Raw genomic sequence first — 15,080 nt, 5'->3', positions numbered from 1 at the left:
GACCAGCCACACAAAATAATAATAATAATAGATTTCCATAGCATAACCGTTAATTTCAATGCACCTATTGTTATTTCATGCACTGTGCTATCTGCACAAATACAGCTCTGTCTCGTTTCAGACCTTGATGGGGAAGGATAATAAAATTATTATTATTATTATTATTATTATTATTATTATTATTATTATTATTATTTAAACAGGGCAAGGTAAGATATGGCAGGTGAACATGGGATCTGGATGGAGAAGGAAAATTAAATTACAGTATTAAGGTAAAGGTAAAGGGACCCTGACCAGTATGATAATTATGATGGCAATTATTTAAACAGGGATGTCTAAAGCATGGAAGGTTGAAAGATCTTGATGGGAGAAATAAAAGTATGATTATTCTTAAAACAGGGCCAAGTATATGGAAGGCCGACTCAGATTCTAATGGGGAAGAAAAATTAAATCAAAGCATTAGTATTATGGTCATTATTGTCATTTAAACAGGGAAGAATAAAATATGGAAAGTCGAGCTGTACACCTTGATGGAGAGGGGAAACAAAACCATAAACTTTTAGTATTACTCAAACAGGGATAAGTAAGAAGATATGGAAGCCGGTCTCTCCCATCTCGGTAGCGTGGCCGAGCGGTCTAAGGCGCTGGATTAAGGCTCCAGTCTCTTCGGGGGCGTGGGTTCGAATCCCACCGCTGCCAGTTCGCTTTTGCTCGCTTCCTTTTATTCAAGGGAGCCTCTCTGTGACGAGGCGGCGGCGGCGGCGAAGAAGCCTGCGCACATAGCGCCCCCTGGCGCCCGCGTCCTCGCAGCGCCGCTTCCCCGGCGAGCATTATGGGTAAGAGGAGGAGCCGAGGTGTGTTTCCCCACCCCCTCCCACGTGCCTGCCGGAGTTACACCAACATGGCTGCTGGCTGAGATTTCCCCCCGCCGGACCTGCAGGCACGTTGCCGCGAGGAGGAGGAGGAGGAGGAGGAGGGGGCCGGGAAAGGCAGCCTCTCCCCTCCACCCCTTGGAGCCACGAGGTAGGAGAAGCAGCAGCGGCGGCGGCGAACTGCCTCCCCATTCCCGGACTTTTGCAAGCTTCTGGGGTTGGTTGCATGCTGCTCTTTTTTGCAAGGCCCGGGTCGTGTGGATCCTCCTCTCCTTTCCTCCTGCCCCCACCTCCCCCCCCTCTCTCTCTCCCCCTGTTGCAAATCTTGGGAGTGGGGGGAGCAGGAGGGGAAAGTAAAGTGGGGGAGACACGCGCCAGCCCTGCAATGTTTGCCTAGCAAAGTGGGTGGGCCCTATAATCTAAGGGGGCATTTCAAGGGGGGGGCGGTGAATTGCATATGTGGCGAGGGAGCCTTCACGCTCCTTTTCCTCCTCTCCGGCAAAAGTTACAAGGCCAGGGGTTCGAGATCCAGCGCTCCCCATCTCTCTCCGCACCTCCCCCCAATACGCAGCCTCCCTAAATATGTGTGAGCTCTGCAAAGCCTTCCCATTGCTGCATAGTTACATCAGCCACGCTCCTTCCCGGCAAGGAGCCTTCAGGAAAATATAAAATAAAATAAATAATGAATGAATGCTTTGAGTGAGTTTTTCAGGCTCTCCTTTCCCAAGTCTTCCCTGGGAATATTCTCTCTTGATCAGGGAGAGAGTTGTTTCTGCTGGGGCAAAAATCCATTTCCTCCTTCTCTGCTGTATGGTTACATCAGGGTGACTTGACTTGGGAGGTTTAGTCACTGCCAAGAAAAGGAGTTTGTTTTGGTTTTTTTAAATGAGCAGGTGCCAATGGACACCTTGCTTCTTTTCCCCCGACCGGGGGGGGGGGGGAGTTATTAGTAAAGTAAAATAACCTCAGTTTCCCTCAGCCACGAGTTCTATCTTACATTGCAAACTTATTGAGATCTCCTGATAGCTCTGGGAGAAAATAATTTTCGTCCAGTTCAGCTTGAGCTTTGCAGTCATGGCAGGTGATTTATATATGTGGAATGGTTCTTAGATCAATGAAATTGGGGTGGATGTTTTTCACCTTATCCTTGGCTGCTGCTCTTTTACCTTTAGGAGTTGAATGTGGGTTTTGAGTGTTCAATGCTAAATTACTTTAGAGCAGGGAGTGGCACTCTGTACTTGGTCCCAGCCTTGCATAGTAGTTGCACTGACAATGAATGAGCTTTACCAGGGAGTTCTTGGTGACTCACTGACCACCTGACCTGCCCTGGCTCCTGAGTTGGCTTCTATTTATTACGCTGTCCTAACACAATATTGGATCATGGCTGTCCAAATAGATTCCTCTGCTAGGGTTGCCAACTCTCCCCACCCCTTACAGTCCCTGGTTGCTTCTATGCCTATAGCAGCACTTTGCTCAGCAAAGCTTTGTGGCAAAGCTTTCACAGGCTGCTGCCAAGAAATTAATCCGCTCTGAATTCTGCAGATTGAGCAGCTGACCTTAGCAGGTAATTAAAATAAATATATACATATTATTTTCATAAAAATACAAGGACTGAATAAAAAACAACAGCCCTGTCCCTACCAATGCAACAGCAACGCTACACTTCCATGAGGATTAAGTCTTACCTCAACCCAATAATATTTATTATTTTTTACGCGTTTACCCCACTTTTTCTCCAGGTGGCATCCGTGGTTCTCTTCCTTCCTAACTTATCCCACCACAACCCTGTGAGGTTGGTTAGGCTGCGAGACTGTGACTGGTCCAAGGTCACCCAGTGAGTTTCATGGCTGTGCAGGGATTTGAACCCTGGTCTCCCAGGTCTGGGATGCGGGTGGCGCTTTGGGTTAAACCACAGAGCCTAGGACTTGCTGATCAGAAGGTGGGCGGTTTGAATCCCTGCGACGGGGTGAGCTCCCATTTCTCGGTCCCTGCTCCTGCCAACCTAGCAGTTCAAAAGCACATCAAAGTGCAAGTAGATAAATAGGTACCACTCCGGCGGGAAGGTAAACGGCGTTTCCGTGCGCTGCTCTGGTTTGCCAGAAGCGGCTTAGTCATGCTGGCCACATTACCCAGAAGCTGTATTCCGGCTCCCTCGGCCAGTAAAGCGAGATGAACGCCGCAACCCCAGAGTCGGCCACGACTGGACCTAATGGTCAGGGATCCCTTTACCTTTACTCCCAGGTCCAACACTCTACACCACTTTGCCAGGGGTTGGGGGAGGTGTTGCTGGGTAGTTTGCCATGTTCATATATGTTAAAAAAAACCGACAAACAATTCCTCTCCCCAAGTCATTGTCCTATCCTCTTGCATCTCTGAACTGACTTCTCAGCTCTTCTGCTATGACAGCTCATTAGCAGGTAAATACTATTATCATTATTTGTTTTCAGCATGGAGACAAACTTTACCACTCATGAAGTTCTGCACATCAAGCTGCTGTTATGCCAAGTTTGCTAACAAATGAGAAAGAGAATCCTGGCTTAACTGAATTTTGTTGATTTTCTTTTCCAGTTCTCTCGAAACAATACTAGCAACACCACTTTTCTTTCCATGCTACTATGGCAAATGAAGAAGATGACCCAATTATACAGGAGGTAAATATATACATGTCTTCCATTTGCATTGGCTTCAGGACAGATTAAAGAACATTGTATGTTTCCTCTTGGGGTTTTCAGCTTTGTGTGGTTTTGGCCATGGAAATTGGCGGCGAGTAATTGATTCGGGTTGGGCTCCATGATGAAGCACTCCAAATGTGGTGCTGAGCCTGAGTGGCTGCCAAAGAGGGTTGTATAGTTCTTGGGGATGATTTTGTAAACTTCTATGTGCTAAATAAAACGTAACATGCCTTTTTTTTAACCTCCCTCCTCCTTTTGTTAGATTGATGTGTACCTGGCCAAAAGTCTGTCAGAGAAGCTGTATCTGTTCCAGGTATGTTAATTGTCGAATTAACCTGTTTAAAGGGGAAATGAACTAAAGCAGCGGGCAAGGAATCTGTTCTCCTTCAGATGTTAGACTTCAGCCAGTGCTGCCTCATTGGGGGGCGGCGGCAGTGGTGTCTTCCTAGCAACAGCAGTGCTGGATTTGCTGGGATGGAGAGAGGTGAGGCAGCGTTAAAGTCAGGGGAGCTTCAGGGCAGTGGCCTCACAGGTGCGCAGACATCTGTGGGAGCCCCTGTGACAACCTGGAGCTTCTCCAAGCTTCCTGTGACTTTACCTGACCTCCACCAACCCCCACCCCGTGAGTAACTCCTGACTCCAACCCTTGTCACTTCAAACCAAGCATGGCCATATGATCGGAGTCGAGTTGTCATTCAACATCTGGAGAGTGAGAGATACAGGCGGGGTCCGGGCAACAAGGCCAAATACTCCCAACTAAAGATATAAAGGCTAGTTTCTAACAGTGAGGAGAAGGGTGCCAGCGCATCTTAAATCCTACAAATTTGGGTTGTACCCATTGTGGCTATTGTGCTCACTCAACAGGAATTCTCCCTCCGCTCATCTCCCCTGCATGCAAAATTTGCTCCAGAAGGTTAGGGGGAACCCCCAAAACGAAACTGGCGAGAGAAAGGGGAAGCCCCCTTATGAAGCATTGGATTTCAAGCTGGAAATCATGGTTCGTTGGGAGGAGACTGCATCTTCTCACACACACACACCCCCATGTGAATGCCCCCAGTGACAGGTTTCCCCCATTCTTGCACCAAAAGTGGTGGTTTGTTTTAGCCTTAACAGCAGCAACATCTTTGTGTTTTCATAGTATCCCGTTCGCCCAGCTTCGATGACGTATGATGACGTAACTCATCTTTCGGCAAAGATAAAACCAAAGCAGCAAAAGGTGTGAGCATATTCTCTTTTTTGGGAAATAGTTGTTTAATAACCAAATTGAGTTATTTTTGAAAAGTTATGGCTTAGTAGAGCCACTGAAGTCACTGTGCCATACCTGGGACAGCTGGGGTGGGGCATCCCCAGGTAGAGCTGGGGACATTCTTTATCCTCAACCCTGGAAGGCTGCTGCCACTAAGTGGAGACTGTGTTGGGCTAGCTGTACAAAGTGGTCTGGCTATTTATTTCTTATTTCATAGAATTTGTGTACCTCTTGGTCAGAGGAAAAACCCTCAAAGCGATCTACGAAAGGGATAAAGCAGTAAAATGATCACTAAAATATTTGCAGCGATAATGAAGAGTGCAATAAACCACAGTAGAATAGACTTAAAACAAATTAAAACTCATACAAACTTTTTAAGCACCTGAGAAGGGTTGTCTGAATAGGAATGGATTCAGCAGGCGCCGGAAATAATACAGTGAAGGCGCTTGCCTGGTATCAATAAGCAGGGAGCTCCAAAGTGTCGGCGCTGCCACACTAAACAACTGAGTTGCTACAGATGCAATGAGAGCACTGGCGGAGGAAGAGGCGTGGGGGGGGGGAAGCACACCGCCCCTGGCAGCACAATGACGGCAGGGTGCCATCGCGGCTGCGCTCCCACTCGTGCTGTGCGCCACGCCCCTACGGGCAGCACACCACGCCCCCGCCTGCTCTATGCCCCCCCGGTACCGGAGCATGAAGCTCCGCCACTGAGTGAGAGTAAATGTGCCAGTTCCACTGATCGAAGCCGTCAACCGTTCCCATCAGGCTTGCTTTCCAGACCCTTGATCATCTTGGTTGCCCTCCTCACACATTCCAGCTTGACAGCATCCTTCTTAAAATGTGGTGTCCAGAATTGGGCACAGTATTCCAGGTGTGGTCTGACCAGGGCAGAATAGAGCGGTACACTTAATGTATTTTTTCCGTCTATAAGACGCCCAGTCTTTTGGGGGACTCAGATTTAAGAAAAATGGGGGGAGATGGCCCCGTGTATAAGACACCCCCTAATTTTTGACATTATTTTTAAGTTAAAAAAACCTAGTCTTATACAGTCATACCTCGGGTTACAGCCGCTTCAGGTCGCATTTTTTCAGGTTATGGACCATTGAAACCCGGAAGTACCAGAACGGGTTACTTTCGGGTTTCAGCGGTTGTGCATGCGCAGAAGTGCTAAATCATGCTTTGTGCATACACAGAAGCACCGAATCGCAACCCGCGCGTGTGCAGATGCGCAGACCTGGGTTGCGAACGCTGCAGGTTACAAATGTGGATCCCACATGGATCATGTTTGCAACCCAAGCATCCACTATACACGGAAAAATACGGTACTTCCCTTGAACTGGACACTATACTTTGGTTGATGCAGCCTATAATAGCATTAGCTTTTGTATGTTGTCGCTCTTGAAAACCTAATGCATATTTTTTTAAAAAGGATTGAAACACATCTTTTTTTTCTTTTCCTTTTTTTTTAAAGGTCCCTGACTCTTAATACAGGCTTATAGTTACTGTTACAGATTTTAATCAGACACTTTGTGTTTTGGTTCATCTTTCCCTGATTATTCTATTCTGCTTATTAATTGTCAATATACTGTTGATCTACCGGTGCTTAGGTTGAGCTGGAAATGGCCATTGACACTTTGAACCCCAATTACTGCCGCAGCAAAGGAGAGCAGATTGCGCTCAATGTCGATGGCACGTGTACAGATGAAACCAGCACGTATTCCTCGTAAGTACCGTTTTTGCTGTAGATCAAGGAGCTGGGTTTTGACTCTTCTATTGCTTGGCCAGCAGAGTGAGGCAGTGGAGATGTGCTGGGCCTGTAACCGAGACCCCAAAGCCCTAAAACGTCCATCGCTGGCATCTCCTCGGAGAGACTCCTTGTCTGCAAAATCTGGGAACCAGCTGCATGCCAGTGTTGGTGATATTGAGGTAGATGGACCACTGGGTCTGGCTTTTGGCATAAAGCTGCTTCCTGCATATAAGATCCTGAGTGTTCTGGGGGACGGCAGAGGATCTGCTTTGCAGGTGCAGTCCCTGGTGCCTCCAGAGAAGGCTGTGGAAAGCCTGAAACCCTGAAGTGGCTGCCAGTCAGAGTGGACAACACTGAGCTGTATGGACCAATGGCCTGACCCATACTAAGGCTGATTTCCCTGTTAAAATCGGAATATGCATGTAGTCTGAAAGCTGAGCAATGGAGCAATTTGTGTTTCAGCTGCTCAACCTGTGGCTCTTTTATCCCATCTAAAAATATACGCCTGTGTTCTTTCCCTCTTCTGAACACAGAGCATACTTCCACCCATTCTACACATCATTGTTTTCTCTAGCAGAGTTGCTTTCAAATGTCATCCTCTACTTGAATCTTTGGATCCAAACTTAATTACTTAAACATAGGTCTCTCTTTCTCCTCCTCTTCCCTTTTCTCTCTGTCTTGGAAGTGCATTTCCATAGTAGACATACTAGTTTAGCGGCCATCCCTCTTCCCTAAAAAACTCTTTTTATTGTTTGTGTATGTGTGATAGAGATCCCCAAACGGCAGCTGGCATTGACAACCCCCCAGTTTTCCAGGGTGGAGAAGCCAAGTTTAGATATAAAGATCTTGATTGTGTCTGCTCTCCCTTGTCCCCGAACTTGACTTCATATTCTGGTTTGAAGTCAGGAATTTAAACCACAGTTTCCTGGTTCAAGTTTCAATGTAAACAATGGATTGAGAAACTCAGGAAGCATAGAATTGCAATACTCGGGGAGAAAGTTCATGGGCCCAATGCGCATTCTCAATCTGAAAGACAATGGCTTATCGGTTATGTCAGAGCTTTCCAAACTTTTCATGTCAGTGAAACACTTTTTATGTGTGCATCTTTTTGCAACACAGTAATTCAGTTTTACTAGCAAACTAACCCTTTTCCAGCCCCGGGAGGAGAATGGGGAGCGTTCACGTGACACAGCTACACACTGCAGCCGTCACAGTAATGTGTGGCGACACACAGTTTGGAAAGCTCTGAGTTATGTACAGTGGTACCTTGGGTTACATACGCTTCAGGTTACAGCCTCCGCTAACCCAGAAATAGTGCTTCAGGTTAAGAACTTTGCTTCAGGATGAGAACAGAAATTGCACGGCGGCAGCAGGAGGCCCCATTAGCTAAAGTGGTGCTTCAGGTTAAGAACAGTTTCAGGTTAAGTACGGACCTCCGGAACGAATTAAGTACTTAACCCGAGGTACCACTGTAATTTACAGGTTGTTAACATCTGAACTGGGCCTTGGATTGCAATCCTGCGCATGTTTGGGGGCAAACTCTGCAGGCCTTCCTTCTGAGCAGACATGCAGTGCATAACTAGAATGTATACATTTGTACTGTGGACATTTACCCTGTTTCTCCTTAAAAAGCAGTGAATGGGGTCTGATCCTGGGCTGTGACCTGCTAGTAGAATACCACTGCTCTGGTAGATATAATATTGGTCACTTCCTGTCCTTGCAGGAAGATGATGGACAAGCAAATGTTCTCCTCCTCGCAGACGACCAGTAACATATCGCGATATGCTGCTGCAATCTACAGAAAAGGTTACTTTTTAAATTTAGCTTTTATTAAGTATTTTCTTGTGTAACAAACAAGCAAAGAAAGAATAGTAGAAAAGGTGACACTTGGATTCTCAAGACTTGTACCAATTTTGGTAGAAGGGATGGGGAACCTGTGGCCTTCCAAGTGGTTTGTTGGACTCTTATTAGCTTCAGCCAACCTGGCCATAATGGGAGTTTGCCAGTGAGCTTCCATCCCCAATTCAGGGTGTTTGTACTAGCATGCAAAGCCCTATATGGCTTGGGATCCAAGTATTTAAAAGAGCGCTTTCCTCAGTATCAACCATCTTGATACCACAGTTGGCAGGTGAGGCCTTGTTGGTGGTGGCACCATTGATTGAACTGTGGCAGGGCTTTTTCAGTGGTGGCTTCCCAATTGTGGAATGCCCTCCCTAGTGAGGTGCATTTGCCTACATTAGCTTTCAGTAGGCATTTGAAAATGTTTCTGTTGATGCAGGCATTGGGAGGCTGAAGTATATTGTTACTGGCAAATCCGAGATCACCGGATGTTTTTAACTATGACTGCTTTTATTTTAGTTTTGAAAGATTTTTATTGGTTTGGCATATGCTTTTAGAATCTTTTAAAACTGTAGCTGTTCTTAGAATGTTTACGGTTTTTGTTTTTCAGTTGTGAATCTGCCCTTGGCTCCTTTTAGGAAGAAGGGTGTGATATGAACAAACAAATTTACTAAATAATTGAAATAAAGAAATTCACTAAATAAATACTAGTCCAGATGCCCTTGAAGGGCCACAGATTCCTCACCATTCCTTTAACAATTCAAATTGTTCAAACAATTCAAATATGCGTCCCCCATATATATATATATATGGGGGATGCAGGTGGCGCTGTGGGTAAAAGCCTCAGCGCCTAGGGCTTGCCGATCGAAAGGTCAGCAGTTCGAATCCCTGCGGCGGGGTGCGTTCTCGTTGCTCGGTCCCAACGCCTGCCAACCTAGCAGTTCGAAAGCACCCCCGGGTGCAAGTAGATAAATAGGGACCGCTTACTGGCGGGAAGGTAAACGGCGTTTCGGTGTGCTGCACTGGCTCGCCAGATGCAGCTTTGTCACGCTGGTCACGTGACTCGGAAGTGTCTCCGGACAGCGCTGACCCTCGGCCTCTTAAGTGAGATGGGCGCACAACCCTAGAGTCTGTCAAGACTGGCCCGTACGGGCAGGGGTACCTTTACCTTTACCTTTTATATATATATGGATTTTTAAAACGTCTGGATTCTGTTAATGAGATGATTGGCGACAATATTTCCATCATCCTGCCCATGTACTCAGGGGTATGGCTCTGCCTGCTTGTTTCTTCCCTAGACAGTGAAAATGGCTGTGAAAATGTCCTTCTTTTTTCTCCAGGTGAGCTCCACCTTACGCCTCTCCATGGAATCCTGCAAATGAGGCCGAGTTTCACCTACTTGGACAAAGCAGATGCCAAATACAGAGAGCGAGAAGCTGCTAATGAGCGTGAGTGGCTTGCTAGGCTTTCTCTGTCGACTGGCTAGTCAGACTATGGGCCTTTCTCAGCGGAGGCTGCCAGCCGAGATGGCTTTAAAAGGAGAATCAGAAAAATTTGTGGAGGGAAAGGGCTTGGCGACAGCTACTAGCCATGGTGGCTGTTCCTCCTCCTCAGTCAGGAGGCAGCAGTGCTTCTGAATACCAGTTGCTGGAAGCTGCAGGGGCAGAGGGTGCTGTTGTGGTTGAATTCTGCTTGCAAGTTTCCCCGCAAGGAGTCTAGTTGACCCCTGGGAGAACAGGATGCTGGGCCATTGGTCTGATCCAGCAGGCTCCTCTTTTAGGGTGCAAACGGCTACAGTCTTGGACGGCTCCAAAAGTGTGTTTGTGGAGGATCATCCCATCAAGGGAAAACTCAGTGATGACTATATATTGCACACAGAGCTGGAAGCTATATACGAAAAAACAAATTGTCGTTATCATTGTTACTAACGTTTATATTGTGTCCTTGCTCTCAAGGGAGGGAGGGTGGCTATTGCTTTTGTGTTAATAATAATAATAATAATAATAATAATAATAATAATTTATTATTTGTACCCTGCCCATCTGGCTGGGTTTCCCCAGCCACTCTGGGCGGCTTCCAACAAATATTAAAAATACATTAAAATGTCACACATTAAAAACTTCCCTGAACAGGGCTGCCTTCAGATGTCTTCTAAATGTTAGGTAGTTGTTTATCTCTTTGACATCTGATGGGAGGGTGTTCCACAGGGCGGGCACCGCTACCGAGAAGGCCCTCTGCCTGGTTCCCTGTAGCTTTGCTTCTCGCAATGAGGGAACCGCCAGAAGGCCCCTCGGCACTGGACCTCAGCGTCCGGGCAGAACGATGGGGGTGGAGACGCTCCTTCAGGTCTACTGCTTTTGGATCTCCCAGAAACAGCAAATTGATCCCTATAGGGAAGCAAAAACGCTAGATTAGATAGGCCTGTGGTGTGATCCAAGAGGGCTCTTATATCAGGGGTGGGTGTCCTCAGACTCTGGGGCCAGGTGCGACGCTGTATGCTCTCGGGATTCTCCCCCGGCCTCAGCCCTCACATGCCCCTGCTTCGAACCCCCAAGTATATTTGTCTGGTTGGGACATATACTGGCTTGTTGGGGTGGTGGATGTGAGGAGGGATGTGTGTATGTGTGTTGCCTACTATGTACCAAAGTCAACATTTACATTTGCTGCTTTGCCCCTTCTTGACCCCTGATCCTTCCCATCACCAGCATGTGGCCCTCAGGAGCCCATTCAGAATGGAAAGCGGCCCTCGGGCTGAAACTTAAGTCCCCCACCGCTGTCGTGAGGTTCCCCTGGCAACTCCAGAAAACATAATGGCATCTATCTTGGAGATCGCACATCCCTGCCTGGAGAAATGTTGGCTGTCAAGGCATTTTAATAGTGATTTTCACGCTCCCTTCCCCCTTGTTAACAGCTGGCGATTCTTCCCAGGATGAAGCAGAAGAAGACGTCAAGCAGATCACGGTAGGCCCAAACTCCCTATTTAGCAGCACTTCAGAATCTGTAGCCTAGAAATGTATGTAGGAAGCTGCTTTGTACCAGTTTGGACTATTTGTTTATCTAACCCAGTAATGCCTTGTCTGACTGGCAGCTTCCTTAACTGGAGAAGCTGGGGACTGAACCTGCGATATTCTGCCACAGAGCTAAGGCCTCCGTCTCTTTAAACCCCCTGTGTTTCTTTAACCAAGAGTGGCAAAACTACAACTCTTCCAGATGTAAGGAAGATAGGAACCTGCCTTATGCCATGTCAGACCATTGGTTCTTCAAGCTCAGGAGTGCCTACACTGAGTGGCAGCAGCTCTCCAGGGTTTGGGGCAGGGGGTATTCGTAGCCCTACCTGGAGATGCTGGGGACTGAACCAGGGACCTTGCGCATGCAAGACAGATATTCTACTGCTGAGCTGAAGCCCTTCCTCTTGCTCTTGCACTACAACTCCCATAATCCCTGGCCCTTCAGCCATGCTGTCTAGGACCGAGTCCACTAGTGACTGGAGGCTACAGCTTCCTTGCTTTAAGGCTCTGCTTCTCAAACTTGGGTCCTCAGCTGCTGTTGGACTACAACTCCCACTATCCCAAGCTAGCCGGACCAGTGGTCAGGGATGATGGGAGTTGTAGTCCAACAACAGCTAGGAGACTCAAGTTTGAGAAACGCTGCTAAGGAATGCAGTTGGCGGGGGGGGCATTAGACCCAACCTTTCAAACCTATTTCCTTGATTAGTTGAGTCTTCCCTTCCCTTTACTATCAACCGCATCCCTTTTTCTAACTTCCTGGCCTCCCACAAGTCGTCTTCTTCCTTTTCCTTCGCCAGAGAGCCATCTTGAGTATGCTAGGACAGTGTCCTTGTAGACCAGCCTTTCTCAACCTGTGGGTCCCCAGATGTTGTTGAACTACAACTCCCATCACCCCTAGCTAGCAAGGCCAGAGCTCAGGGATGATGGGAGTTGTAGTCCAACAACATCTGGGGACCCACAGGTTGAGAACCGCTGTTCTAGACAGTGTCCTTCAGCACCATCCCCAGATGTTGTTGGAGTATGACTCCCATCGTTCACAGCAATTGTAGCCCACAGCCAGGGATCATGGGAGTTGTCGTCCCAACAGCGCTTGCGGATGCAGCGTTGAAGAACTCTGGTCTAGGAAACCTCCTTGGGATCCTCCGCTCCAGCTGTGTGCTTCCTAACATGTGCATGCCCACATACATGCACAGAGACACATCTCCATCCCCTCTGCTTCCTTATCCCCTCCACACTCGAGCATATAGACCTGTATCTCTGGGCGTCACCACTTCAGACAAGGAAGTGAGGGATCTCATAATGCTGCTCGGTGCCTTTCGCCCTGCGCATAGAAAACTTGGTGTGATGCCTCGGTCTGCATAAAAGGACTGTGAAAGAATCTGGAAATACCATATTTTTCCGCTCTATAAGACGCACCTAGTTTTTGGAGGAGGAAAACAAGAAAAACAATATTCTGAATCTCAGAAGCCAGAACAGCAAGAGGGATCGCTGTGCAGTGAAAGCAGAAATCCCTCTTGCTGTTCTGGCTTCTGTGATAGCTGCGCAGCCTGCATTCGCTCCATAAGATGCACACACATTTCCAAAGAGCCAGTGTGGTGTAGTGAGTAAGAGCGGTAGTCTCCTAATCTGGGGAACTGGGTTCGCTTCCCCGCTCCTCCACATGCAGCTGCTGGGTGACCTTGGGCCAGTCACACTTCTCTGAAGTCTCTCAGCCCCACTCACCTCACAGAGTGTTTGTTGTGGGGGAGGAAAAGAAAGGAGATTGTTAGCCGCTTTGAGACTCCTTAAAGGGAGTGAAAGGCGGGATATCAAATCCAAACTCTTCTTACTTTTTAGGAGGGGAAAAGTGAGTCTTACAGAGCAAAAAATACGGTAATTCATAGGTGAGAACAGCGTAGGAAAGTAGAGGCAAGTCGCCTCCATATCAGCCATGAGGACTAGGAACCCTTTTCCTTCCGGAAAACGGGAGCGAGAACAGGTGGAGCTGTGAAAAAGAGCAAGCAGTGGTTCCAGCCGCAGCTGCATTGCCAGTAATTTTGGTTGGCGTTCTTATTTTTTTAATAGTATATTCTTTATTGAAAAATAAAAATGACAGAATTACAAGTGCACAGAGTAAGAGAAGACACAAAGAAGAAGAAGAAGAAACAAGAAATAGTGCCCATGTAGAAAACAAAACAGAATGAAAAAGAAAAAAGATATTGTGTACATTACAAAAAAAGGGGGGGGGGAATTGCTATTGTAGTTAACCAGACCTCATGGTATTTATAAAAATGAATTTCAAATATTGTTTAAAGTCATGTTGATTGTCTCTATCACCTTCTGCCAGAATTTTTTCAATGTAGGACATTGTACAAATAAATGTTTTAGGGAAGAATTATCCCAGTCGCATCTCCAGCAGCTTGATGTCTTAGAGACAGTCCTTTCAAAAACAAGCTTTCTGGCTCCGGTACATTTTTAATTCCTTGAGAACCACTGTGGACTCAGAGAGGATTTCCATACATGGGATAGGGGGTTAGACTGGGTTTCTTCTGTCTGACATTTTTGGTGCTTGGATCCTGTGGCTAATCGTGGGGAAATGACACCTTTTCCAGGTGAGGTTTTCCCGCCCCGAGTCGGAACAGGCCCGGCAACGTCGGGTTCAGTCTTACGAGTTCCTGCAGAAGAGGCAGGCGGAGGAGCACTGGGCTCACTTGAATTACTACGGTTTAAAGGTAGGTGTGTAGGCACATGTACCGTATTTTTCGCCCTATAGGACGCACCGTCCCATAAGGCGCACCTAGTTTTTTTGGGGGGAAATAAAGGGAAAAAAATTATCCCCCCCCCCAGGCGCGGGGCTGGGGCGGGGGAGGCCCGAGCTTCCCCCGCCCCAGCCCCCAAACAGGCAGCTCTCTGCAAGCCGTGGGAGCCCCGCGCTGGCTCCCGCTGCTTGCGGAGAGGTCCGCGAAGCCTGGACGCGCTGAGCTCAGCGCGCGCAGGCTTCTGCATGCAAGCAACTCTCCGCAAGCAGCGGGAGCGCTCCCGCTGCTTGCGGAGAGGTCCGCGAAGCCTGGACGCGCTGAGCTCGGCGCGCGCAGGCTTCTGCATGCAAGCAACTCTCCGCAAGCAGCGGGAGCGCTCCCGCTGCTTGCGAAGAGGTCCGCGAAGCCTGCAGAGCGAGAGGGGTCGGTGCGCACCGACCCCTCTCGCTCTCCAGGCTTCCGCGAAAGCCTGCATTCACCCCATAGGACGCACACACATTTCCCCTTCATTTTTGGAGGGGAAAAAGTGTGTCCTATAGGGCGAAAAATACGGTACTTGTGTTTCTGCTGCAAAAGTGGATATGCTAAATATGCACAGTGAGTTTTACATTTTACGCTGCCTCCTTTGCAGTAAACAGAGCTGCAGTTGCATGCAGTCGGGTCTCAGGCCTCGATCGATTGAAGGCCACTGGACTAGACTAACTCTCAGGGTCCCTGTGATACTGCCAACCTGTTCCTGTGAAAGTTTACTTCTCTGTTTGGGGCAGTTGCATATTCCTGCATTGCAGAGGATTTTTTTTTTTTTTTTAATAAATGTTTATTAGCATTTCAATAATACACATAGACACACACAAAAAAGAAAAAATAACAGAAAATACAAAAATTTAGAAAAAGAAAACAATTACAAACAAATGAAATTTCAATTGCTTATTTTCATATAACTTCTTTCTTAGACCTC

General features: G+C 47.5%; 1 protein-coding gene across 2 annotated transcripts in view; it reads left to right on the top strand.

Annotated features, from left to right (window-relative positions):
- The first annotated feature begins 870 nt into the window (after positions 1-870).
- Positions 871-15,080, top strand: part of POLR3E (RNA polymerase III subunit E) — a 39,023-nt gene continuing 24,813 nt past the window's right edge. Inside the window, exons 1-9 of one of the 2 annotated variants that reach the window (XM_079953802.1) lie at positions 871-1,023; positions 3,441-3,523; positions 3,807-3,857; positions 4,683-4,760; positions 6,398-6,513; positions 8,261-8,343; positions 9,717-9,824; positions 11,288-11,337; positions 13,976-14,095. In XM_079953802.1, the coding sequence (XP_079809928.1) occupies positions 3,488-3,523; positions 3,807-3,857; positions 4,683-4,760; positions 6,398-6,513; positions 8,261-8,343; positions 9,717-9,824; positions 11,288-11,337; positions 13,976-14,095 (642 nt within the window). In that variant the 5' untranslated portion in view covers positions 871-1,023; positions 3,441-3,487. Of the gene's footprint in view, positions 1,024-3,440; positions 3,524-3,806; positions 3,858-4,682; positions 4,761-6,397; positions 6,518-8,260; positions 8,344-9,716; positions 9,825-11,287; positions 11,338-13,975; positions 14,096-15,080 lie in introns of those variants that run through there. The other variant, XM_079953803.1, reaches the window with a different exon arrangement.

The sequence above is a fragment of the Podarcis cretensis genome (assembly GCF_951804945.1).
Source record: "Podarcis cretensis genome assembly, chromosome: 14".
In the NCBI taxonomy this organism is placed as follows: domain Eukaryota; kingdom Metazoa; phylum Chordata; class Lepidosauria; order Squamata; family Lacertidae; genus Podarcis; species Podarcis cretensis.
Note: the sequence above shows the minus strand (reverse complement) of the source record. Positions and strands in the feature narration are given on the sequence as shown.